Source organism: Mus pahari, chromosome 21 (assembly GCF_900095145.1).
Source record: "Mus pahari chromosome 21, PAHARI_EIJ_v1.1, whole genome shotgun sequence".
NCBI lineage: Eukaryota > Metazoa > Chordata > Mammalia > Rodentia > Muridae > Mus > Mus pahari.
This window is the reverse complement of record NC_034610.1, coordinates 2,302,507-2,327,242: the sequence shown is the minus strand read 5'-3', so window position 1 is coordinate 2,327,242 and position 24,736 is coordinate 2,302,507. Positions and strand designations below refer to the sequence as shown.

General features: G+C 47.0%; 2 protein-coding genes and 2 pseudogenes across 3 annotated transcripts in view; 2 read left to right on the top strand and 2 right to left on the bottom strand.

The window, feature by feature from the left end:
* Zdhhc14 (zinc finger DHHC-type containing 14) overlaps nucleotides 1-4,653 on the bottom strand; it is a 261,329-nt gene extending 256,676 nt beyond the window's left edge. The window contains exon 1 of one of the 2 annotated variants that reach the window (XM_021221201.2): nucleotides 3,584-4,653. In XM_021221201.2, coding sequence (XP_021076860.1) covers nucleotides 3,584-3,828 — 245 coding nt within the window. In that variant the 5' untranslated portion in view covers nucleotides 3,829-4,653. The remainder of the gene's footprint in view (nucleotides 1-3,583) is intronic. The other variant, XM_021221200.2, reaches the window with a different exon arrangement.
* On the top strand, nucleotides 4,049-6,483 carry LOC110338455. The gene is made up of 2 exons (XM_021221807.2): nucleotides 4,049-4,300; nucleotides 4,579-6,483. The coding sequence occupies exons 1-2, from the start codon at nucleotides 4,049-4,051 to the stop codon at nucleotides 5,443-5,445; spliced, it is 1,119 nt and encodes a 372-aa protein (XP_021077466.1). The 3' UTR covers nucleotides 5,446-6,483.
* LOC110338453 lies at nucleotides 5,466-13,557 on the top strand (annotated as a pseudogene).
* Nucleotides 13,558-21,034: 7,477 nt separating this feature from the next.
* Nucleotides 21,035-24,736, bottom strand: part of LOC110338452 — a 10,330-nt pseudogene continuing 6,628 nt past the window's right edge.

The window sequence follows — 24,736 nt, the reverse complement described above, 5'->3', positions numbered from 1 at the left end:
CGCTAAACCTAACCTGTAATACAGTTCCTCATGCTGTGGTAACCCCTCTCCCAATCATAAAACTATTTTCATTGTTACGTCATGGCTGTAATTTTGCTACTGTTATGAATCATAATATAAATAAATACCTGTGTTTTCCCATGGTTCTTTGGGGGTCATGACCCAGAGGTTGAGAACCACTGCAAAAGCACCTTTAGGAGGAAAGAGTCCATTTCAGCTTACACTCACTTCCAGGTTCCAGTCCACCGCTGAGGGAAGTTGGCACAGGAACCAATGCAGAAGCTGGGAAGGGATACTGCTCACTAGTTTGCTTAACCACTTCTGATACATAACCTAGGGGTTGTGCTACTCACAGTGGGCTGAGCCCTCCCACGCCAATCGTTAATCAAGACAATATTTCATGGACAAGGCCACAGGCCAATGTGATCTGGGCAACTTTTCAGATAAGGTTCCGTTTTCCCAGGTGACCCTCAGTGGTATCAATTTGATGACGACAACAACGACGATGATGATGATGATGATGATGATGATGATGATGATGATAAATCTCACCAACACAAAGTTTATAAGAGAAGATCAGTTATTGAGGGTCATGCTGCTGGAAAACTGTTTAGGATACACGTTTCCAAAAGTTCCATTTCTAACCAGATTCTGTACTTTGCAGAGTACAGGATGAGCGAACCTCAGGAGAACTGGCTGTGTGCTCAGCAGCCTTCCTGCAGCTAGGGTTGTGTTCTCTCTCTTCATCTCTCTTGTGGGAATAATCATTTCTACTCTGCATTCTCCAGGGGCCGAAGTCACTACCAACACCTGTTGCTGGGTTCTGCTGACTTCACTTCTCTCCACTCACCTGCCTCATTCACCTGTTCCAGGTTGAGAATGGGGAAGGCAAAGAATGGGTTTATATAATGGCATCGTTGGGAGGTGGTAGGAGATTGGGCCTTGTGGTGAAAAGTGGGTCCAGTTGGCACCCATACTTCTCTCTCTCTCTCTCTCTCTCTCTCTCTCTCTCTCTCTCTCTCTCTCTCTCTGCTTCCTAGCTGCCAAGAGGTAAGCAGCCTTCCACAAGCACGTGGCCCTGCTGGCATGTGATCTTTCTTTTCCTTAGGCCTGAAAGCAATGTCTCAGGCAAACAGAGGCTGAGGCCTTCCAAACCAGGAGCCAACATACATCTATCTTTCCTCCTTTCGATTGTTTTTTTAGGGAGTTTGATCCTGATGACAAGCCGAACAGATCTGTTCACATGAAAAGCTACCAGCACTCAAAACTAAACAATCAAAGAGGAAACTTCAGTAACTAAAGAGTGACTGGAAGACAGGCAGGAGCAGACAATATCGGCATCTCCTATGCGTGTGGTGAACTGGGTTTTGAGTCTCCGGCAAATTAACTTGGTTAGAATAATTTGACTTCATTCTGTTGTTAGCTGTGATTAAAAACTTGTAACGACGTCAGTGCCCAGGACAAAGCCATGGAATACAGTCACAGAATACAGTGGTTATCATGTCTTACCAAACCCTGTCTGAGGTTTGAATGAACCCTATGATGCTTCTCCAGTGAAGCGGAACACCAGGATGAGCCTTCTGCTTTCTTGAAACTTCAAACTGCCGTGCTGAAGCCAAGGTGGTGGAGAGAGAGCATGCCCGCACGTACACACCCTGACTCCCACAGAGCAGACATCATAACAATGCTGCAAATAGGATCTAATAAAACCCCAGTGCCCACGGTTATTCCTACAGTCGTCCACTAGCACAGCACTGGTGCAGCAAGCGATCTTTAATAAGCTGCAAGTGAAGGCTTTGGGGAACTCTTGGAAAAGGACATACAGAGAGAGACCGAGAAATAAAAGCAAATTTATGATGACTTGGTTAGAAGTGATATTTGAACTGGAAAATAAAAACATAATAATGGGGGGGGTGGCAGTGGGGTGGCCGCCCCACACGGTGACGATTTGGATACACATCAAGAGTGACTTATTCACCACCCTACATGCAAGACACCAGCAACAGAAGCTCTGTAACCAGATCATGATGACTACCTGAGTTTTTCTCTACTCTTAGAACCGCTAAAAAGAGTTAAATTGTCAATACAAATCCACTCCAAGCATTTTGTGACAGTTGAAGCAGTGACAACTCTCCAGCTGAAGCCGCCTGCCACTAAAACCACCGGAGAGGGGATGGCACTTCCCTTAGACATGTGACGCCTCCACTCCCACCTAGGTGTTGGTTCTGAAGTCAAACGCAAGCACATCGGAACCCCCTGTCCCCCTCCTCCAGGTTCCACGGGTCCACTCAGCTGGCAGCCTGGCTGGGGACCCAGAAACAACAGGAGCCCCCACAGGTTATGCCTCTTTGACATGCTACACGCAGCCCATATCCCTTCCCTTCAGCCCATGGGTCCCCCAACAGATGCCACCAATTTAGTCTCGAACACCCACAAAGGGTAACCTATGAGACACGGGGGCAATCCAGAGTCAAAAACGGAGGGGTACGGACTGTAGGAAGATCAACAAGCAAAATTGGGGAGGGGTGCGGGTGTCAAAAATCAATGCCTAGTACTTGTTAAAGACAAAACTAAACAAACATAGGTTTTAGATAACCCTAGCCAGACGCTGCCTCAAGGACTGAAAACACATACAATGCTGTTAATAGATGGAATATGGGCAGCTCAAAGAGATTCTGCCCATAAACATACTCCTTTTGAAAAGTTTGAATAGAGACTTTAATTTTTGTTGGGCATAGAATGGGGGAGGGTGAGAAGCTGCAGATGGTTGAACTCAATCTGAGCAATTAATAGCGATTTGGATTATGGCTAAACTATGGGCTACTAGTAAGGAAGGCCTGTCTTCAGCAGGCAGAAGGATAGTTGCTATGATCGATTTGATCTTCCTAAAGACTTCCATGTAGTGGTCATCCCCCACCCCCGCAGCCCCCAGGATAGAGCCCCCAAAGGGTTGTTTCTGGAATCAGAAGGAGCCACGTGCTGTCTGGTTTTCCTTTCCCAGGCCTTACATCTCTCTCCTGTTCCCAAATGATCAACTGTGGATATTTTCTGGGGAAACTTCTTTGAAAGAAGGTACACTCCACCCTTGGTAGGACTGTTAATCAGGGGTACAAGGAAATGAAACATGAAATTACCCACGCAGGACACTGTAGGTAATCAACACTTTCGACCTAAAATAAGTAAGATTCAGCCAACTCAAGATGCCTCGAACTTCCTTAGCAGGGGTGGGATGGGGGGTCATAGGGGCGGGGATAAGGACTAAGTCAAGTCTCTCTCTTAGAAATCTCCACCCCATCCCAGAAGGCTGCACCTGGGCTGATGTGCTAGATCCAAACTCAGAGTCCACCTGCCTGGTTCTAGCCAATGCTCTGGAGCCAGTGACCTGGCACACCTTACAAGCGCCCCTCTCTCCTCTTCCTTACTCCCAGGATTCAGCCCCAACAAGGCGTTATTCCAGGGGGCTGAAAATCCCATAAAGGGAAAGCAGGCTGACCTTATATAACAATATACACCAGAAAACGAAAGTCGCCAAAGTGGGGGCAGGAGGAGTGGGGGAGCACGGCATCTGGAAGCCGCCACTTACTCGAAGGCGAAGAAGAGTCCACTAGTGACCAGGATGAGAATGAGAGTCAGGTAGAAGACGCCGGTCTGCCGGGCCATCATGATCCTCCCGTTGCAAAAGAACTTGTTTCTTCCTGGGAACACCTCCCATTTCCTCCGGGCCGCTATTTTCTTCTTCTTGTGGGGCGACTCCATGGGGGAGGAGCTGTGGGTGCTGATCTGACTGTACTCGCAGTCTTTCATGGGCCCGCCGCCGCCGGGAGGCATCCACGAGGGCAGCCGGCTGGGGGCGCACACCCCCAGAAGCCCCCCGGCCGCGCGGGTTCCGCCGAGCCACGGCCGCCGCCGGCCACCCGGCCGCCTCCCGAGCCGCGGCGCTGCGACCCCTAAACGGGCTCCCGGCTCAGCGACAACTTTACCGAAGACACCCAGATTAACCCCTTGGAGAGCCCAGTTGTCATAGCAGAATCCGCTTTCGGGAGGGACGATGTTGGTCCGCAGTCCGCGGCAGCGGTTCTCCGTGGCTTCCAGCCGGTGGATCGGGGCTGCAGGACCCCGCGGGACGCGGGGAACCGCTCAGCAGACGCCCAGAAGGCGGTGCGCCTGGCTCCGCCACCCGCAAGCTCCTGGCTGCGCCTGGGCTCCGGCCCGCGTATCCCGGATCACCGCGCCCTTAGCGGACACGAGGCAGTGGACCCTACGCCGGCTCCCTTCGGAGCCACTTCTGCGCCTTGGCCAGGTGGTTTCTACTCTTTCCCGGTGACGGATTCTCCCAGGAGAGAGCGCTGCAAACTGAGCGGCAGCTCGCGACACCGGCAACCCCTCCCAGGGGTGGGGACAGCCACGCGCGTTCTTCTGTCAAGAGCTGCTCCGTAGGAGCCGGGGCGCTGCCCGCGCTGCGACCCCGCGTCCACGAGCCGAGCAGCCGAGCTGAGTCCGCGGCCCCTACGCGGGACTAAGGCCAAAGGTGGTGGCGGCGGCGGCTCCCGGGGCTTCCTCCGTTCCTTCTGTCCGTAGAAGCCAGCCCTAACGCGACGAGGGCCGCCGGAGGGCCGCGGGGACACTGCCACAGACACTTGTTTGCAAGGCTCAGCCCCGGCGCGCGCGGCGCTTGGAGCAGGTCCGCCTCCTCGCCGCCGGGTGGGCGGTGACGCCCGCGCCTCACAGCCGGGCTCCTCCTCCTGCTCCTCCTCCTCGCCAGCGAAGCCTGGGCACCCGCTCCCTTGGGTCCCTGCCCCAGTCCCCCAGGGCCAGAGCGCAAGACTCGGGGACTGTGCGAGCCTGGCGCTCCCGGAGGAAGGCTCCTGGCTCCCCGGTGACATCCTTCACCCTAGGAGCGATCAGGTCGTTGCCCTTGGTGCTGAGGCGCCATGCGCTCCCGGCGGACTTAGTTCCTCTACGGGGTTCTCCACCGGATTATTCCCGGCCTCAGCTGCCGCCTCTGGACACGCGCATCCTCGTGACCAGACGAAAAAACGTTCTTGCTACTACGGGGGACCTGAGTACCCTCCGCGCAAAGAAGTGACCTTTCCTGGCCTGCCCTCGGCTCGTCCTCTTCCTCCCCAGCGCCACGCGTGGCCGAGACGCCGGGGAAACTCTACCGATGCCCAGAGGATGGGGGTGCCTGATGACAGGGTGATGAGCAGCCGCCTGAAACAGGCCAGACTTCGGGACCTCGAAGGGCAGGGACAGCAGAGCAGTCTGTGTCAGCTCCAGCAGCGACCGATCTGCCCCCTCTTTTGGATTAAAAGCCCCCAGTGGCAGGCTTTGTTTGCAAAGGTCGCTGTCTTCCTCATCTTTCATTCTCTACTTTTTCCCCCTGATGCTCACAATTCGCTCATTTTACTTCTGTCTCCTTGCCTCTGTGGAGCCCACACACAATAAAGGGACCGCACGACTAGCGGATGCTTGGAGTGCGCCTTTCTTTACATCCCAGTTTGACAGTTCGGTGTACAAGCAGGCGCGAGGCCGGCGCCAGAGAGCCCCAGCCGCCTAAGCGCTGCTGCGCCCCTGGGCTTCGCGGCCCGGTAGGAGCACTAACTGGCGTTTACACTAGGGTAATCCAGCGCAAAAGGACACCCGGCGCGGGCGCTCGATTTTCTGAGCCCTACTTTCTTTTCAGAGCCCGCTGGGATGTGTAGTTCCTTCTCTCGCTGTCCAACTCTTGGAGGAAATGTGACTTGAGGATCTAAAACTACAAGTCCCTACATCCCCTGCGACGAAGGCGGGGAGGCAAGGTACTGGGCTTTGTAGTAGTCAGCGTTTGAAGAGCCACAAAGACAGCTTTGGAAAAGGTACATTCTCTGTGCGGGGTGGATATTTGCACACTGCCTGCGTTCTGTGTAATCCTCACCACAACTCTGCGATGCACTATTGTACCAAACTCAAAGAACTGCTTGCCCAACACTACAGAGCTGCCCAGTGATAGAGATGGCACTGAACCCAGAGCTCTGTCTTTCCCTTACAAAGCATGCCTCAGTGCTCAGTGTCAAAGGGAGATAAGCTTGGCTAGCCAAAAGAGAAAAAGGATGTAACCAGCTGGGAAATGGGGGCGATAGAAATGGTAATTAGATGGGACAAGACATTAAAAGCAAGTGTGATTCTTAGGGGCTGGATGGAGTTTTTTTCTTTGTTTGGTGAGTGGATGGGTGCCTTTTAAAACTAAGTTCACACTATTGTAGCGGGAGCTACTGTAGTAGTGTCCGGTTCCTGATTCTCTGCCTTTTGCCTGCTGGGATTACAAATATGTTCCACCAAGTCCAGCTAAGGGTCTTAAGTGGACAATTGGAATTGATCTTGAATTACTTGAGATACTGCATGACAGACAAGCGCATTACAGAGACAACTAAGTGCTTGGTAAGTGTGCTTTAAAAAACAAACAAACAAACACAAAAACTACTCTGGCATTTGAAGTCGAAGCTTTTATGCTTTTCCACCCTTTAGCTGACACGATCGAGATTTTATGTTGTCAAAAGCACGTTAACTCTGTTGTCCAGGCAGCTTTAGAAAGCACCCTCTCTTGGCACTGGGAGTGGAGCTCCATGGTAAAAGTACTTGCCCATTCTCATTCTCAACTACACTGGAATTTTCTGGCATCTGGCACAGTTGACAAGTCCTTATCCTCTAGAGATGTGTACTAAAAGCATTTGCAAGTAAAATGATAGAACTTCTAGATTGTGCTTTCTTTTCCACTCTCCAGCCCATCCTCCTCCCACACACAAGGAGACAGAAGGAACTACTCTGGGAACGCTTGGAAAGTGTTACCATTATGTGATGTAATTGTGTTTAATTATCCACCGTTGCAGATTATCACCAACCGGAGGGCTTAAACACAACAGATGTACCTCACAGCCTTTGTGCTTCAGGTATCCAAGTCTTTTGAGACCTCTACCCATACCATCAAGATGTAGGCTAGGCTGTGTTCTCGTGACCTGCAGAAGAATTCGTTTCCATGCTCATCCGGGTTGCTAGTGAATTCATTTTAATGCGTTTGTAAGACAGCATCCAACTTCTTGCCAGTTGGCCACTGGAAACTTTCCACAGCTCCCAGAGGGCACCTGCCGCTCCTAGAGGTCACCAGTCGTTCATTAGCACCTTGGCATTTCCCAGAATGCATTAAGCCAACAAGAAAAGCCTGCCAGCAAGCAGGCTCTATACATTAGTCAAATGGACATGTTCTATTTAGCCAGAAAGCAAATCATACGTTGCAATGTGAAGGGACCATTTGGGGGGTGTGGATGTTAGGATTAGTCTATCCACCAAAGTATGTAAGGGGTCATCTCTTACCCATCATGTGTGACGACCCCATACAAAAAGAGACGAAGTACTTGTAAAACTCTATCTAGTGGGGTGGGGTGGAGAGATGCCTCCGCAGGTAAAAGCCAGTTCTGCTCTTCAGTTAACGGAGGAGTTTTATCATCCACCTCGAGTAAAGCCACCAAGTTGTTACCATCTGTGGCACGTCACGCCAACATCTACCTTTCTTGCATTGTTAGTGCTGTCTTTGATGCCAGTGGCCTTTCTCTGATCGGGGCTGACTTGGTGGACCCACTGGCAAAGGGGGTTGTTTTATAAGCAAAACTGGAGGCTTGTTTCTTTCATCTGAGCAGCTCAGCCCATTCTAGAGCCTCCTTGTTAGTTCTCCGAAGACCTTAAGGCAGCTGGCGTGGAGGGTGAGCCTCGCCACGGTGCAAGGCAACACATTCAGGTTCCCAGGTGCTTTGTGAGTTCCTAGGTGCACCTCTCGGGGCCAGCATGGTATGTATACCCTTAGGGTGCTCAGATGCATAAGATCAAAAGAGCAGAGACAACTTTGGGGTGACCTGGAGACACTTCATTCCAAGTAGAAGACTGCAGAAAATCAGACCCCATCATTCTTCCCAACCCAGAGACGCTGCTTTTCATTTTTTGTAGCTTTCTGTTGTTCATATGTTTCCCCTTAGTAAGAATGCATTTTAAAGGTGTGTTTATGTATATGGCTGTGCTGTCTGCATGTACATCTGCACACCAGGGGAGGGTATAGGTTCCCTTGGAACTACAGTTATAGACAGTTGTGAGCCACCATGTGAATGCTGGGAATCGAACTCAGGAACTCTGGAAAAACAGCCAGTGCTCAAACCCTGAGCCATCCCTCCAGCCCAAGGATACATTTTTAATCTGTTCTAATATAGATTAATTTCTTGGTTTGTTTATGAATGTAGCATAGTAACTTACTCTTCAGAGATCTGACAATTTTTCTGAATAACACATATGTAATTTTTTTGTTTTTCAATGAGCCAGGTCACTTCCTGCCTTCCTGTTTAATTCATTTCCACACTTGGCAGGGTCAGGGTCAGGGTCAGGTGAAATTCTGATAGAGACAGTGTATCTTTCTCAGTATTGTGCCAAAAAATATTCCGGTTTACCCAGTGATAGGGTTAGGTGATACTCACTTTGAGCACTGGGGTAAGTAGGTTTTTCCAATTTGAAATTGCTAGTTCTCCTTTGATATTATCAGCTACGACAATGAAGACTGTAACTGATTTTGGTGCCTTCTGGTGATTTCCCAGCCTGCTTCTTTCCTTTCCTGCCTGCTTTCTTCCTGTTACCTGCTCTCCTCCTCTCTCCCTTCCCTTCCCCCCCCCCCTCCTTGCCTTCTTTCACCCTCTCAGCTTTCTGGCTTCCTCTTTCTTGGCATTCTGCCACAAAGAAACATTCTGTCCATTTCATTATCAACATTCCATACTTTCTACTCTGTTTGTATAAGCACGGCCCGGGACACTTATTTTATAGAGTGGGTTATAACTCATTACCATGAATAGTTATTTTGATATTTGAATTACTCCAGATCTGACTAGCAGTAGCTCCTCGTACCTCCCTGGGTCCCCTGTCACTTGGTATTCCTTAAACACTTGCTCCCTGCTGATTCAATCCAATCTTCCAGGCTCAATGTCAGACATTCCCTGTCTTCATGCTACAGTCTGATGTTTCTCAGACAGGTCCTAGTATCTTTTAGTAGGAACTGCATGTATGTTTTCTCTATGTTTCTATTTTTCTAAAGAAGATTAGCACATACACATATATATGTACACATGTATTTTCTTCAATATTAAAAGCATTTACTCGAACTTACACATGCAATTCCAATCCCAAAGTGCAATCTATATTCTATGCTTTTTTTTTTTTGCTTTTTATGTTTGTAGCTTTCTCCTCTCATAATTCTCAATAAATGTCCTTAAGCCTAGAATGCAAAATGAATTCTAAGAACTATAATACCAATCTGCCAGGCAAGATGTGCCCATTGGTGAAATGGTACCACAGCTGCAGCAGGAATAGCCAACCCATTCCATGCTTGGATTTGAGACCTGATACGCAAGGGATAACACATGTTTAGTACTGTAAACCACTCAAAGCTTGTGACCAGGAAAACCTTGAGGCCCAGGGTAGGGGACCTACTACTGCTACTTGGCTACGTTTTAAATCTTTCTGTGTGTACTCCCAGACAAAGCCTACTCTCCGCCTGGACTAAAGAAGCCTCTCTTCGCAGTTAATGGAGGTGAAGGCCGGGATCCATGGCTGTGCAGGATACTGAGACTGTAGATGGTTGAAAGCCCTAAACAAGACATTTCTATCACTCCCTTGAGACTCAGGGAATGCTGTGGAACATAGAGAGGACAGCAAAGTGCCATGCTCTAAGCACATGAAAGCCGTGGTAGTCATGAACTGACAGCTGAGCCCATACAAGTTAGGCCTGCCTAACAGGAAGAAGACATGGATGGGGCGGAGTTCACAAAACCCTACCATTCATCGGTGTCTAGCAGATTCAGGGAAAGAATAACACATAGTACCTTGAAGTGGAAACTTAAGAGTTCTTTGAGAAAGTTGTGTCAGATGGCGTTTTGCTGGGGCAATCGGGTGAAGGAGTGATTTCCTGAATCCGACACAAGTGAAAGGATGTTTTGCTAAAGCAGACAGGTGAAGGAACGTTTCACTGAAGCAGACACAGGTGAAAGACTGTTTAGCTAAAGCAAGTATGTGAAAGGACATGTGATGACACACATGTATCGGTCTGCCTTACACTGCATAGTTGAGTTGCATTTGTCAGGACTCCATAGAGAGAAATGCACCAGAAAACTTCTGGTGGTGTGCTGCGGCTTCTTGCTGCCTCCGGAGACTCAGGCCAATTGGCAGAGTGATGTCAGTTGGGACAGACTCACGTGCTGAGAGAAGACACATGGCAAGGCAGACCCGCATGTGATGTTTGGAAGGAGTGTAAATAAGTCTCAGTTGACTGAGAGGGGCTTGCTTGTAGAGCTAGTTGTAAAACACTTGCTGGTCCCTAGTGTTCCCTGATCTTCACTCCACTGAGAGACACAGCCAGCAGCCCCTGGTGTCTCACTGGTCTGAATCCCTCCGGCTGACTGGTGCTCATTTGGCTGAGGCCTGGGCATCTCTGCTAGGTCGTGTCACTACTGCTGATTGGTTTTTGCTATCCCAACACTATGGCACTGGATGGCTGGTGTATCTGTGAAGCGTTTGCAAGTGTATCAAGCTGCCGCTGCTGGCATAGGAACTAACCCTGCTGATTTCCTGACAACACAGATGGGAGTTGCTCCAAAGAACCTTTCTAAACAGGTCCACTCCCCACCACCTGTATCCTTTCTTTTCCACTGTCCCTTGTGGGTGGTGGTCTAGAAGGGAGGTGAAAGGATTTAAGAACCATCACTAAAAATAGGGTTTGAAAAAAATTAAAGTTATAGTACCCAGTTGTGTACCCACTGGTAAGCTCGTCACATTTTAAAGGATAGTTCCAAACCCAAAGTTATTCAGATGGGATGAACTCTGTGAGATACACACACAAAAGTAATGACTACAGGAAAGATATTTGTAAGGAGGAAAGGTTGGCAGGGATGGGGGACCTAAGAACAGAAGGGAGAGAGGGTCACCAGAATGCATTTTATACATGAAGGAAAATGTTTTAAAAATTGATTAAAAAATATTTTAAGGGTCTCAGAATTGCTAACCCACAGCACCACAATAAACAAACCAGAAAAAAAAAATATTTAGAATTCTTCCTTATTCAGACAACTAATAATGAAAAATCGTAGACAGCTGTTGTGGTTTCTGGTCTCCTGATTTGTGTGTGTGTGTGTGCATGTGCGTGTGCATGTGTATGTGCGCGCATGCGTGCATGTTCAGATGTTTTCAGTGGCAAATGCACAGGTGAGCACCTGTGTTCAGAGCAAACACCCTTAAGTGTTGTTCCTTAGGCGCCATCCACCTTCCTGAGGCGGTCTCTCACTGGCCTGAACCTCAACAGCTTCTGTTCCCGCTTCTTTCTAGTTAGGGCTTGCCGTCTCCATCTTTTGACGGTGACCATCTGGCAAGGTGGCCACCATCAAGAACAGTCTAACCGAGGGCATCAAGCAAGTGAGTTCCAACAAGGAAATGAAACTGAAATTCATGAAACAGAAAACACCGATTCCATAAAGGTCCCTCAGGAGCCTGATGGGGAGTCTGGGGGAGCCGGAGTTTACACAGCTGGAGAGGGAGGAGCCAGAGAGACTCATTGCATCATTAGTCCTGCTTATCCTTTGAGGATGCTGCAGAGTTTAGGACAGGTTGGTTTACAGAAAGCACCTGCAGAGGGGAGACTGTTTACATGGTTACGAGTGTAGCTCAGTCAGAAGCTGTTGGGGTTTGTGTTAGTGAAGTGAGATAATTATATAATGCGCTCCCTCTCTCTCATGATTTTCTGAAATGCTTGTTTCAGGATTTGTTTGACCTCATTAATCAGTATAAGGATAATCCCTCAGGACTGGAGAGATGGTTCATCGGTTAAGAGCACCGACTGCTCTTCCAGAGAGGTCCTGAGTTCAATTCCCAACCACATGGTGGCTCACAACCATCTGTCATGGGATCTGACGCCCTCTTCTGGTGTGTCTGAAGACGGCTACAGTTTACTCCTCTTGCACAGCTGTCAGGGTGAGGTCTTGGCCAGCCGGAAGGATTTCGGGATGAACACATGTACCTTCAACTCCAGAGGCGCCTCTGTGTTGGATCCTGTGGGGCCATACCCCATGTCAAGGAGCCAGAAAGATACTAAGGATAGTGAGGAACAGCCAATGGAAGTGTCTAGGAATGGGAGTCCTGCTCCTGTACTCAGCATCTCCCAAGAGCCAGATGGTCCAGCGCTCAGCGGTGGAGATGAGGATGAAGAGGATGGAACAGAGCTCCCAGAGGTTGCTCTAGAACCTGCAGAGCCCAGGACCTCACAGCAGAGTGTGGCATCTTGCCAAGGAGACACATGCTGCGGGAGTGACCAGAGGCCCTGGAACCTGCCTCCCAGCTGCAAGAGACCCCAGACCCCTGGCAGAGACTGGACCCTTGTGATGTCTTGGACTCTAAGCCCTTCAAGAAAGGTAAACCCTATTCTGTGCCACCCGGTGTGGAGGAGGCTCCAGGACAGAAGTGCAAGAGGAAGGATGCCACCGAGTTGCAGGACTTCCACCACTGGTACCTGGTTAAACACACTGATGGACGGAGGGCTCGGCAGAAGGGCCCCGTCTTGGCAGACATGGATATTCTGTACTGGGAACATGAAAAAGAACGGCTCAAGACCCTTCAGAAGCTGCGGAGATGTAAGATAATGGAGAGATGGCAGGATCTGTAGCCTACAGAGGAGGGTCGCTTCGAAGAGCCCCTAGAAGACCTAGGGGTAGCAGCTGACTTTCTAGAGCCCAAAGAGTATGCAGAGGAGCCTGAGGGGGAGATGCCTGGGGAAACTGCTGACCTCCATGAAGAGGCCATGCCAGCATCCCTGAGATACGAGGAACTAGTCAAAAGAAATGTGGAACTCGTCATTGTCACCTCCCGTAAGTTCATCCAGGAGACAGAGCTGAGCCAACGCATCAGGAATTGGAAAGATAAGATTCAGCCCCTGCTCCATGAGCAGGTAAGGCGTGCTACTTGGGAACTATAGCCTGGGGTTTGTCTAGACCTGTCTCTCCACTTGAAGCTAACATGTCCTTTCCCTATGCAGGAGCAGCATGTGCCCTTTGATATCCATACCTATGGGGACCAGTTGGTTTCCCGGTTTCCCCCAGCTCAATGAATGGTGTCCCTTTTCAGAGCTTGTAGCTGGGCAGCCTTCTTTTGAGGTGTGCCGCTCCATGCTGGTCTCCTTGTAAATGATTAAGTGGCCTGGGATACAAGGGGTGGGGCAACGCCCCGACTCTGACGCCTCTTTTCCACAGGCTAATGACTACACAGATCACACAGCAGCCAGGACTGGAGGCAGCTGCGGACACCATGTCTCTGAGACTGCTCACACACCAGCAAGCCCACACCCGCGTCCAGACCTATGCAGCCCCATCCATGGCCCAGCCTTGAGTGGAGAGCACCAAGGCAGGGATGGAAGGTAGTATATACCTGGAAGTTTTGGCCCCTAATGTACTATGGGGCTATTCACTCCAGTGCTGCCTCCTGGCTGGCCTAGCCTAATAAAGTGTTGCTACCTCCCCACCCCCACCCCAAAAGAATAATCCTTCATCTATTTATTGAAAAACCTATGGTAAGATTGTTATTCTTCCTTTTTTTTAATTTTTTAACAGAACTCTCAATCGATTCATTCGATCCTAACATTCTATTTCAAGTTAAGGTTTAATTCAATTAAAAAGCAAACTCTCCTGGTATTCTCTTTTTTCCTGTGTCTCTTTTGGTAAATTATGATTTTCACTTTTTTTCGGTTTTGTTGGATATGTCTATACAGTTGTCCATAATGTTCTGCTACTCTCCGTTTACTATCTGTAAGATCGTTGACTATAAATGTTGCCAGTTTCACACTGTCGTACTAGAGTTTGGCAACTTTATTGATGTTTCTTAGAAGCCTAACTTTTAAGACAGGGCTTGCTGAGGGGCCGTGGCACGTGGCACGACAGAGCCTGTCCTGGGTTCTCAGGAAAGTCGGACTCTTCCCTTTCCTCGTCTCTAACTCTTCCCTTTTAGATTCTGGCCAAAGCATACGCATGCTTTCTCTGTGTTCTCTGAGGCTCCTCGCACCCCTGCCTTCTGAGGTACCACAGCCTTGCCAGCATCTCTGCCCACCTCCATTGCTGAACATGCTGGACCCTGACTCTCTACTGCATGGCTGCCTTATCTCTTCTGTTCTCCATCTTCCTGCACTGGGCAAGTGCTGAGACTGGCGGCTGCCCTGCCTGGTGTCTTTCCTTCAAATTCCAGTGAGAGAAGAGGAGAAGTGGCGTAGACTCTAACTCTTGGCTTTGCTAATTGAATCTATGGTTTGTTTTCTATTCCACCTATATTTGCCCTTCTATTTATAAGATACTCTTTTCTATGTGTTTCATTTATTTTGTTTGAAATATTAAAAATACTCCCCTCTAATTAAATCTAATTAAAATAGATTTCCCTCTAATATCAGCTCATATGCATTTCACACATTTTAGATTGCGTATCGATTACAGACTCCAAAGTATTTTCTAATTTTCTTTGTGATCTCTCACATCCACTTTAAGTGGTGTGTGTGTGTGTGTGTGTGTGTGTGTGTGTGTGTGTGTGTGTTTGCTGAGCATCAAACACAGGGCCTTGTGTATGCTAGGCTCATTCTGAGCTATGGCCCCAGCTCTGCATTTCTGATTTAACCATTTGTAGTCAAAGAACGTGTGAGCTTTCAGTTCTTTTGAACATATTGAAACTTGTTTGCATCCCTGTCTTGAAGTCTGTTTTACCTCGGATGAACTTAGCTACCTGTTGTAGCTTCATTTCTGTTACTGTGACAAAGAGCAAACAAACAAACAATAATTATAGGGAAGGGAAGTGCTTGCTTATCTTCCAGTTCCAAACCACTACTGTGAGGAACTACTTCAAAGGGGAACTTAAAAGTATCACGTCTAGTCAAGGACACAGAGTAACACTTGGATCCTTCCTCGCTTGCTTCTAGATGTCTTTACTCTTATACCATCCATGGTCCAGGCTAGGGAATGCTGGCTGGTTTTGTGTGTCAACTTGACACAGGCTGGAGTAATCACAGAGAAAGGAGCCTCCGTTGAGAAGATGTGGTCCCCAGCCAGTGCCTCCAGTCACTGAGAGCTGATTGGTACATGAGGGCTCCCTGGAGATCAATAGACCAACCCACAGATTGGTATCTATAGTTGTAATTCCATAGATTAGTAGCTGTTAGTGAAGTTTAGAAGCCATCACTGAGTACAAGTCCCTGTCCCTGTCCCTGTGCCTGTCCCAGGCCTCTCTCTGCTTCTCCAGTGCCACAAGATGCTTAACTCTGCTCCCCTCACAGGCTCCACCCACAGGCTCCTCCCACCGGCTCCACCCACCCACAGGCTCCTGCAGTGACACCACAGCCTCTTTCAGGCCACAGCCATGGAGCTAGCCTGGCAGCATGGGCTGAAACCATGAGCCAGATTAACTCTCTCTTTCTGCTGAGATTTTTATGTCCAGGATTTTGTGACAGCAATGAAAGGACAGTTTAAGCAATGTTCAAGCTACACTATTGGGTTTTTTAAAAAGCAGGCTGTAGCCAGGAGTGATGGTACACACCTTTAATCCTAGCCCTGAGGAGGCAGAAGCAGGTTGATGTTTGCGAGGTTGAGGTCAAGCCTGGTCTACATAGGGAGTTCTAGACCAGAGAAGGCTATATGATGAGCCCCTGTCTCACAAAACCAACAAGTTAAATAAATGAAAATAAAAAGCAGGCTGCTACATGTGTACAGAATGATATGATCTTTATAAGATTGCACAATTGTACATATATAGAGGACTGATATCTAGGTCCAGAATTATGTGCCTGTATGTTTTATCCTTTTAAAATATAGTTTTCCTGTGATTAACCTATTGTTTCTGTTGTTGTTTTGTTTCCTTTCATTTTAAGACAGGACCTCCCAACCTGGCCCCTATGTAGACCAGGCTGGCCTTGAACTTACAGAGAGATCCATCTGCCTTAAAGGCATGTACCACGACAGCCAGCTTGGCCTATTACTCTAACATATATGCAAATGAATGGACTCAGTAGGAATAAATATATAGAGAAATGAAGGCGTGAGTTCAGGGAAGCCGCTCACGGAATGCTGGTGTTTAAGAGGAGGCAGGAGGCAGCAAACCCACCGACCACAGATTAATCAGAGAAAGGAAAAGCAGGTGATCCGGTCCAAAGAAGCAGGAAAAGGGCAATGCTTTAAAGGGAACGGGGTGTTAAACCCACTCAACACTGCTGAGAAGCAGCATGTGGCCACCAAAAAGTCACGTGGTCCGCTGTGGCCACTGGAAGGACTGGGGTGGCCGAAGGGCAGGCAGATTTATGGGAACAAAGTACAGCAAGGAAGGCAGGCTGGAAAGCCAGATAGTGAGCAGAATTAGAGACCTTCAGGTACAGAGGTCATCATCCGGCTAGCAATAGCCCTGTGAGATGTTGAGATGATGGTTACCCAAGAAACACTAGCAACACATGCTGAGCTGCGCTGCACTGCGCTGAAGACATGCTTGGCCCATCCTAGTTTCATCTGCCAATTAGCCTGCAGTCTCTCCTCACTCCGGAAGTTGTCTTTCCAAGCTGCAGCCTTGACAGTGAAATCTCTTGAACGGCTGCTTCCTAATAGCAGAGGTGATGGCAGCTGCTGATACAATTGGCTGTCTGGAAACTTCTCGAAGGTGACAAGAAGGAAACCTATTTGACCATTGCCGAATTTGCTTTCTTGTCTGGTTCTCTAATCTCCAGCTGGGCAACTTTAGGATGAGAACACAGTAAAAACTAATCAGGCATGGTGGGCTCAGAGGCTCGGCGAGCATGCCGGACTCTTTCTTCTTTCTTTTAGCTGGGTAGTTCTGAAAAACATGTCATACTTTTTTCCATATATAGCTACACTTTGTTTACTTGATTCATTTCATTGAATCTTTACATAATTTAAAGGTAGAATTACATGCAGTTGTATGCTGCCTGACATGGGTTCTGAGAGGCAAACTTGGGTCCATTGCAAGAGCAGTGCTTTTAACTGTCTCTCTAGCCCCTCTTTTTACTCTTGATCCTAACCAAGCAGCTGAGAATCACAATCTGTTTGTTCATAGACCTGGGAGCTGAGGGTTAGGAAGCCCTGTCACTCACTTGAGACCACACACTGCTTACCTAAGGGCAATATTAGAGCGCTGGTGAAGCTGGGTCAGTATTCACATTGGTCTGGGGCAACCAAAGAATTTCTCAGTTCAGGCAGATTCAAAATTCCACATTTCAGGGTAGGAGGGTTTCTTTCACATAACACTAAAACATCTGCATGTCCCATCCAATCTTTGTCATGCTTCCCCAGCTATTTTCAAAGCATCGTCGTACCCCAAGTTTTTATTCCAACGTCTTCTCCTTTACTGTCTTTGGGTCACTAAAACTCCCAGTCATAGCCAGCCCTGGTGTCCTCAGATGATAAAGCATTCCTAAGTGCTCGCAGCTCTGGCAAGGATAGCCCACCTGGGTCTCGAAGTCACTCTTCCTTGGGTACCTATTTTTGCACCCGATGTGGACTAGTTGCTAGGAGAGGTGTTATCTTAGGACAGCAGAACTCACCCTGGAGACTCTGAGCCCAGCTTTGTCACATGCTGCTGATGTCACTGGAGTTCTCCTCCGCATACTGTCAACTACATCAAGTTTGGAAATTCTTTTTCCTGATTAGTTTTTATTGTCATTTTTTGATGCAACCTAAAGTCACCCAGGGAAGAGGGCACTTCGTCTGAGGGATTTCCCAGATAAGACTGGTCTGTGATGTCTGCAAAAGATTGTCTTGACTGATGACTGATGTGGGAAGGCCAAACCCACTGTGGGTGGCACCATCCCTAGGCAGGTGGGCCTGGGCTGTATAAAGAAGCTTGTTGAGCATGAGCCAGGGAGTGAACCAGTAATCAGCACTGTGCTGTGGTTTCTGCATTAGTTCCTGCTAAGCTCCTGCCCTGGTTCCCTTCCATGATGGACTGTGACCAGGAAGTTTGAGCCAAATAAACTCTTTTCCTTCCCAGGTTGCTTTTGGTCAGAGTACTTTAGCATAGCAACAGAAAGCAAACTAGAACATCTCCCTAAAGGAGGATAGAGGGACTGAGCTGTCAATACCATGTCTGTGAACAATGGCTCAGCTTCTACTTTCCCTGAGCACTGATGGGCAAGCCCATTTGCCTGGACATTTTCCTACTGCCCGGTACCCCAAGTTGACCTACTTTCTCCTTTCTTCCTAGTGCTTCTCCTGTGGGATTTGTAGATCTACCTGAAACAGAAAGCAATTGGTAAAAAGAACTAGTTTTTCGGATATATATATTTCGGATATATATATTTCATACACACACATATATATGTGTGTGTATATATATAATATATATATATTTACTGTATATATACTGTATATATTTACACACACATATATGTATGTGTATATCAAGGCAGTAGGATCATCATCAGTTGGAGAATCCCTTAAGCAACATTGTTCCAAGCTATCCTGGGCTACACTGTAAGATTTTAATTATACAACTCTCCCTCCCTCTGTATGTATCTGTATGTATATGTATGTGTATACATAGATAGATGATAGATAGATAGACAGACAGACAGACAGATAGGTAGGTAGAGGTGTAAAAATGTATCACAAAGAGCAAACTGTTTTATTAAAGGCAAATCATTTCATATGAAAATAAAGCCCAGGTGTTAGCTTGTTAATGCAATCTGCTAAAGGAAATCTCCACATCTTAAAGTTGGAAAATGCTCAACCAAGAAGGAAAGGAGACATCTGGTTGCAGAGTCAGAATTCACATCGCTGGCCTGGAGCAGCTGGAAGAGTCTCCGTGTCTTCCAGTCGCATGTAGAGGGGCCATCTCTTCTCCACCGGGTCACAAAAGAAGCAAGACTGCAAAGTATGCTGAGAATAGCCAAATATCCAAACATTTCCTCTGCTGTTTTAAATTATTTTAAAATCTGGATGACACCAAAGTGTCATTCCTTCCAGCTTAAAAATAATGCTATTTTTATTATTGTTTCCTATGGAAACCATTTCCTTAGACACAGCAACAGCCAGATCTCAAGATGGGGTTATTTATGTGAGTTCTTTCTCTCTCTGGGCTTTCAATAATATGAACCTATATTTTATCCCAGTGGGTTTATCAAGGCTAACCCCTGGCCACTCTGCGGACCCTCTGGTGCTGCCACAGCCTTGCTCCCAGCTGCTCAGCAGCCAAAAACAACAATTCTGTTCCCCCAGAGACCAGTGCTAGGAATGCAGGGTCTTCAGAGACTGATGGAAAGTTACAGAATGTGTGACCAAGTTGTCAGAAGTCCCCGTGTCAAATAGGGCAGTAGAGATGAAGCGACCCAGAAGTTTTACTCACACAGGAGACAGGATGCTCCCTTCCTTCCCATGAGGCAGGTTTCTGACAAAGTCGTCTTCTTCTTCCAGGGTGACAGTGGGGGACTTCTGCTTCCACCTGGGCACGAGGAATTTGTTCAGACTGTATTAGTCACTTGCCTCCTCCCCTTGACAAAGCAGGGGACAAAGGAGCATAAGGATGGTGTCACAGTCCACTGTGATGGGGAAGCCAGAGTCGCTGGAGCCTGAGGCAGCTGGTCACGTGCATCCACAGTCAGGAAGCAGAGTGGGATGAACGCTGGCGCTCATCTCACTTCTCGTTATTCAGTCTGTGACCCCCATCCCATGGGATGACACCGTACATGGAGAGTCCTCCCATTCCAGCTAACGTAATCTAGAGAATCCTTCACGGCATGCCCAGAGACATGTCTTCTAGATGACTGGATAGGTCCTGTCTAGGTGACAATAGTTACCCCCCAACACACACACACACACACTATCACGCACTATCACACACACAATTTATCACACACATTACCTCTCCCACAAGCACACTGTGGGATTTTTCTATTTTTATTCACTCCAGATAAAAAGGGCAATAAGAGAGGCTATTCACCCAAGGTCCCACTGACTGTGTTTTAACAGGCTTGTTTACAAGAGAAAGGGCTTGCTTACAGGAGAAAGGGCTTGCTTACAGGAGAAAGGGCTTGATTACAGGAGAAAGGGTTTGCTTACAGGAGAAAGGACTTGCTTACAGGAGAAAGGGCTTGCTTACAGGAGAAAGGGTTTGCTTACAGGAGAAAGGACTTGCTTACAGGAGAAAGGGCTTGCTTACAGGAGAAAGGGCTTGCTTACAGGAGAAAGGGCTTGCTTACAGGAGAAGGGGCTTGCTTACAGGAGAAAGGGTAGAACGTTATTTACTACACCTAGGACAGTTTTACTTGAAGATGTGTTCCTCACTCCTAATCAATTTGTTTTGATCAACAAAGAGGATGAATGCTTTATTTGTTTCTCAGTGTTGCATAGCCAGTGCTTCACAGTGGGAAAACAACAGCCAGCACAGCTCGTAGTGAAACAAAGACAGTACTCTCCTGCCTCTAACACTGTACAACACTTCCCTGCATTCCCAATGAGAAGACACGAAGACTCTGACCTAAATCCAGTGGATATGGGCAAGTAACAAAATTATCTAAGATACACCGCTGTTATCTTGAATTATGAAAGTCTTATAACCAGTAGGTAGGGTCTCATCACGTAGCTGTGGCTGGTCTAGAACTTGTTGTGTAGANCAACCTTGAACTAANATCTGCCTGTTGAGTGCTGGGATTAGAAGGTNGTCTGTCACCAAACACAGCCTCATAACCACTTTTCACCGCAGATGATCTTAAGAATTCTAAACACCAGGGCTTAACCTCTAGTCTAAATACTTAGTATGGNGATTATCAAAAATCTGTACACTGNGTTTATCTGCATCCTTTAGGAAGTTGNGGNTGGNNNTTAAGTAGCACTGTCAAGAACAGTTTCTTTCCATCAGTATTGCTAAAAGTTACTTCAAGTCCTCTATTCTCCACTAGTTTAAGACAAGCATGCTGGAGCAGGTCACATCCAGTTTGATCTGGAGTGGAGGGGTGCCATGATTACTCCTCGATGGATTTCACATATTTCTCATATGCTTCTTCACTCATCAATTCATTCAGCTCTGAAGGGTCACTCAGTGACATCTTGATTAGCCAACTATCTTCATAACAGGACTTGTTGACAAGCCCTGGGTTTTCAGCAAGTGCTTCATTGACTTCAGTTACCTCTCCTGACAGAGCAGAGTTCACTGGCCGCCTTCACACTCTCCAAAGCGCCAAACTCCTCTTGTTTTTTCAATTTTGTCCCAACTCCAGGCAGACTACAGTAAACAACATCTCCCAAAGCTTCCTGTGCAAAATTGCTGATTCCCACCGTGCCAATCCCTTCCTCTGTTGTTATCCATTCATGTTTCTCTGTGAATTTACGCACCGACAGCAAAGCAGATCAGGTGCGCAGTGAGCGGATGGCGGCGGCGCTCAGCGCCCAGGTCCAGGGCGAGCAGAAGGCCTGGGCGGTGCACGGGCTGTAGGCCACAACCCGCAAGCTCCTCGACACTTGCAGCGATCGACACTTGCAGCGACAGATCTGAGGTACAGAGGGTAACTACACTTCGCCTCCACCCTCCTAAACAATTTTTAACCAATCATAAATCCCCAGGGAAGGGCAGAGTCTATGCACTTATTTTGCCCCCCACCCCCACCTCCATTAGTAAACCATGTGGCTTGGGAGGGGCTCATGTGGGCATCACAAGTGTTCTCATTTCAAGATGGCCACTGTCATGCCAGACATGGAGGACAGAGTTCCACAATGAACATAAGCATAAAGGCATAAACACACACACACACACACACAAACACACACACACACTGAGTAAAGCAATAAAGATAATAACCAAAGAATGTCAAAGGGCCAACATCCTGGAGAGAAAGACAATACATTGAGGTGAACCAGATGGCTACCACTGCAATTTCCTCCAGGGGGTATTCAGAAACTTAGAGGCCAAATGAACACTAAGATGGTATAGCGCACAAGACTCAAAGTTCATGTCTACATGACAGAAAGGATCTGAGAAATCAGCATGCTAGATTAGTGTGCACCATGGTCACTGCGTAATTTCCCTCCAAGCCATCCCCTGCCCCCAAGTTAGTCAGAGCTTTAGTGTCTGGAGTGGAGTAAATAAGTAGCCCTTGCTTAATCTGAAGCCCTTAGCAAGGTTAGTGATGCATGCCTGTGTCCCATCTCAGTGACATTTCTCGGCACTCATGAGGCAGAGGCAGAGGGATCATATCAAGGTCCAGACCAGCCTGCTCTGAGTTCTAGGCCTGCCAGGGCTACATAGCACGACCCTATCTCAAAAACTAAACCAAACTCTGAAGCTGAAATCCAATCATTTCCCCTCTTGACTTACAAAGGGGGGATCTACACCTTGTATAATTTTTTATACAAAATGTCTAGCTTTTAATCAAATTATTATCAATAATACCAAAAAAATGACCAGTGAACAAAACTAAGAGTGATCAAAAAGGCAAGATGATGGAAAGAGAAGACATTTGATCCAGACACTAAGTTTATGGGGATTAGAATTTTAGATAAAAATAGATTGAAGTGACAATAAAATTATAGAGATTTTCACCAAGAACTGGAACCTATTTAAAGAATACATTAAGTGACATTTTTTATAAGTAAATTGAGAATTCAAAACCTGGGTTTAGTAGTAATTGAAAGAAGAGATAATTAGTTAGAAGCTAAGTAAAAATTTAAAAGTCCAAATGGGTGGGGACAGAGAGGGCTCGGTGGTTAGGAGCACCATCTGCTCCTCCAGATGACCCAGGTTCCATTTCTAGCCCCCACATGGTGGCTCACAATCATTTGTACTCCAGTCCTGGAAGATCCAATGCCCTCTTCTGGCCTCTGCAAGCACAAAACATACATATGGTGCACACACATACATACATACATATGTGCAAAACACCCACACATTAAATAAATAAATAAATAAATAAATAAATAAATAAATAAATAGAATCCAAATTGAAATATGAAAAAATAAAGCTTTAAAATTATAAAACGAAGAGACCTGTGAAACATTCTAGAAAGTTCCAATACACCTGTAGTTTAAATTCCATGAGAGGGCAAAGAATGGGCCAGAAACCTATTTCCCAAAATGAACAAATGACATCAAGCACAGACTCAAAAAGCTTGAAGTTTCTGGGTATATAAATGCAAACCTAACCATATGTTAGCACACCTTTGACAGACGGCTGGAAGCCAAGGCTAAGTGGGTGAAAAGCAAATAGAGAAAAAAGAACACCCTCAAAGGGCAGCGGAAAACCAGTCCTGATACCAGCATCATGGTTCCACATGTCAGGAGAAAAATTAGAAAATGGACTTTGAAGACAACATTGTGTTCAATGAAACACAAAAATTATCAAACTGATCGCAATAAGTTGCATAGACTATGTAAAGTCTCTACGTTAAACACAATCACAATGGTTTAATGAGACACACCCATGCATGCACAGTCCAGAAATTGACATCAGGTAGCTTCTTTGGTTATTCTCCACTTTGTTTCTTGGTATGTGTATGTATATATGATGTTTGTACATGTTCATATATGTTAGCATGGAAACATGCCACAGCACACATGTGGAGGCCTGAATTCAATCCTTAGCTTCTACTTTGTATCTTTGTTGTTTACCGCTGCACGTGCACATGTGTGTGTTAGTGCATGGGTGGATTCATGTGTGCATGTGTCTGTGTGTGTGTCTGTATGTGTGTGTGTCTGTGTGTTTGTGTCTGTGGTGTGTGTGTGTATGTGTGTGTGTGTGTGTGTGTGTGTGAGTGTGTGCTCTCTACCTTACTCAGTCAGAGTCTTCAGTTGGAACTAGAGTGCACCAATATGGCTTCCCTGGCTACCCTGCTTGATCCAGGCACTCCTTGTCTCTACTTTCCAAGCTCTGGCATTACAGGTGAACCCTACCTCCCACTCAGCATGTATGTGGGCTCTTGAGATTGAAACTGCAGTCCTTGCATTTCTTGCTGAGTTCTTTACCCACTGAGGCAGCTCCTCAACCCCCACCTTCAACATTCCAAGGATAACTCCACTCACATTAATGAACACATTCCATAACTCCCCACAGCAAATGTGCATAGGTCATTGACAAGCTAAAAATCAGCAAAGTGAGTTTAAAGCTTATACTGACATGTAAAGGATAACAATAGCCTCAGTACTGATAACTAATCAGAAGACTTACATTTCCCAATATTGAGTGTAACTAAATGACTATGGTGAGCATAGCTTTGTGGGATCACATTAGGATGAGATATATATAAAAAAAAACTGACCCCTTCTGTAAACGACAATTGGTCTATATAAGGGAAAGAGTGATCCTTATTTCCTACTTCACAACCCAATGCTATTACAGATGGGCCATATACCTAAATGGGAAAGAAAATAATACAGTGCCCAGAGGATAACACAGGGTAAGAGCCTCGTCACCTTTATGTAACTGTAGTACATTTAAATGGGACTCAAGGCGCTAAATGTAAAGAAGGTGGAAAAATTGATAGCCACTGTGGTGGTTTGAATAGGAAGGGCCTCCATAGGCTCATATATTTGAATGCTTACTGACCAGGGAGTGACATCATTTGAAATGATTAGAAGGATCAAGTGTGGCCTTGCTAGTGTCATTGGGATGGTCTTTGAGGTTTTAAAAGCCCATGTCAAGTCCTCTCCCTCCCCCTCCCCCTCCCCCTCCCCC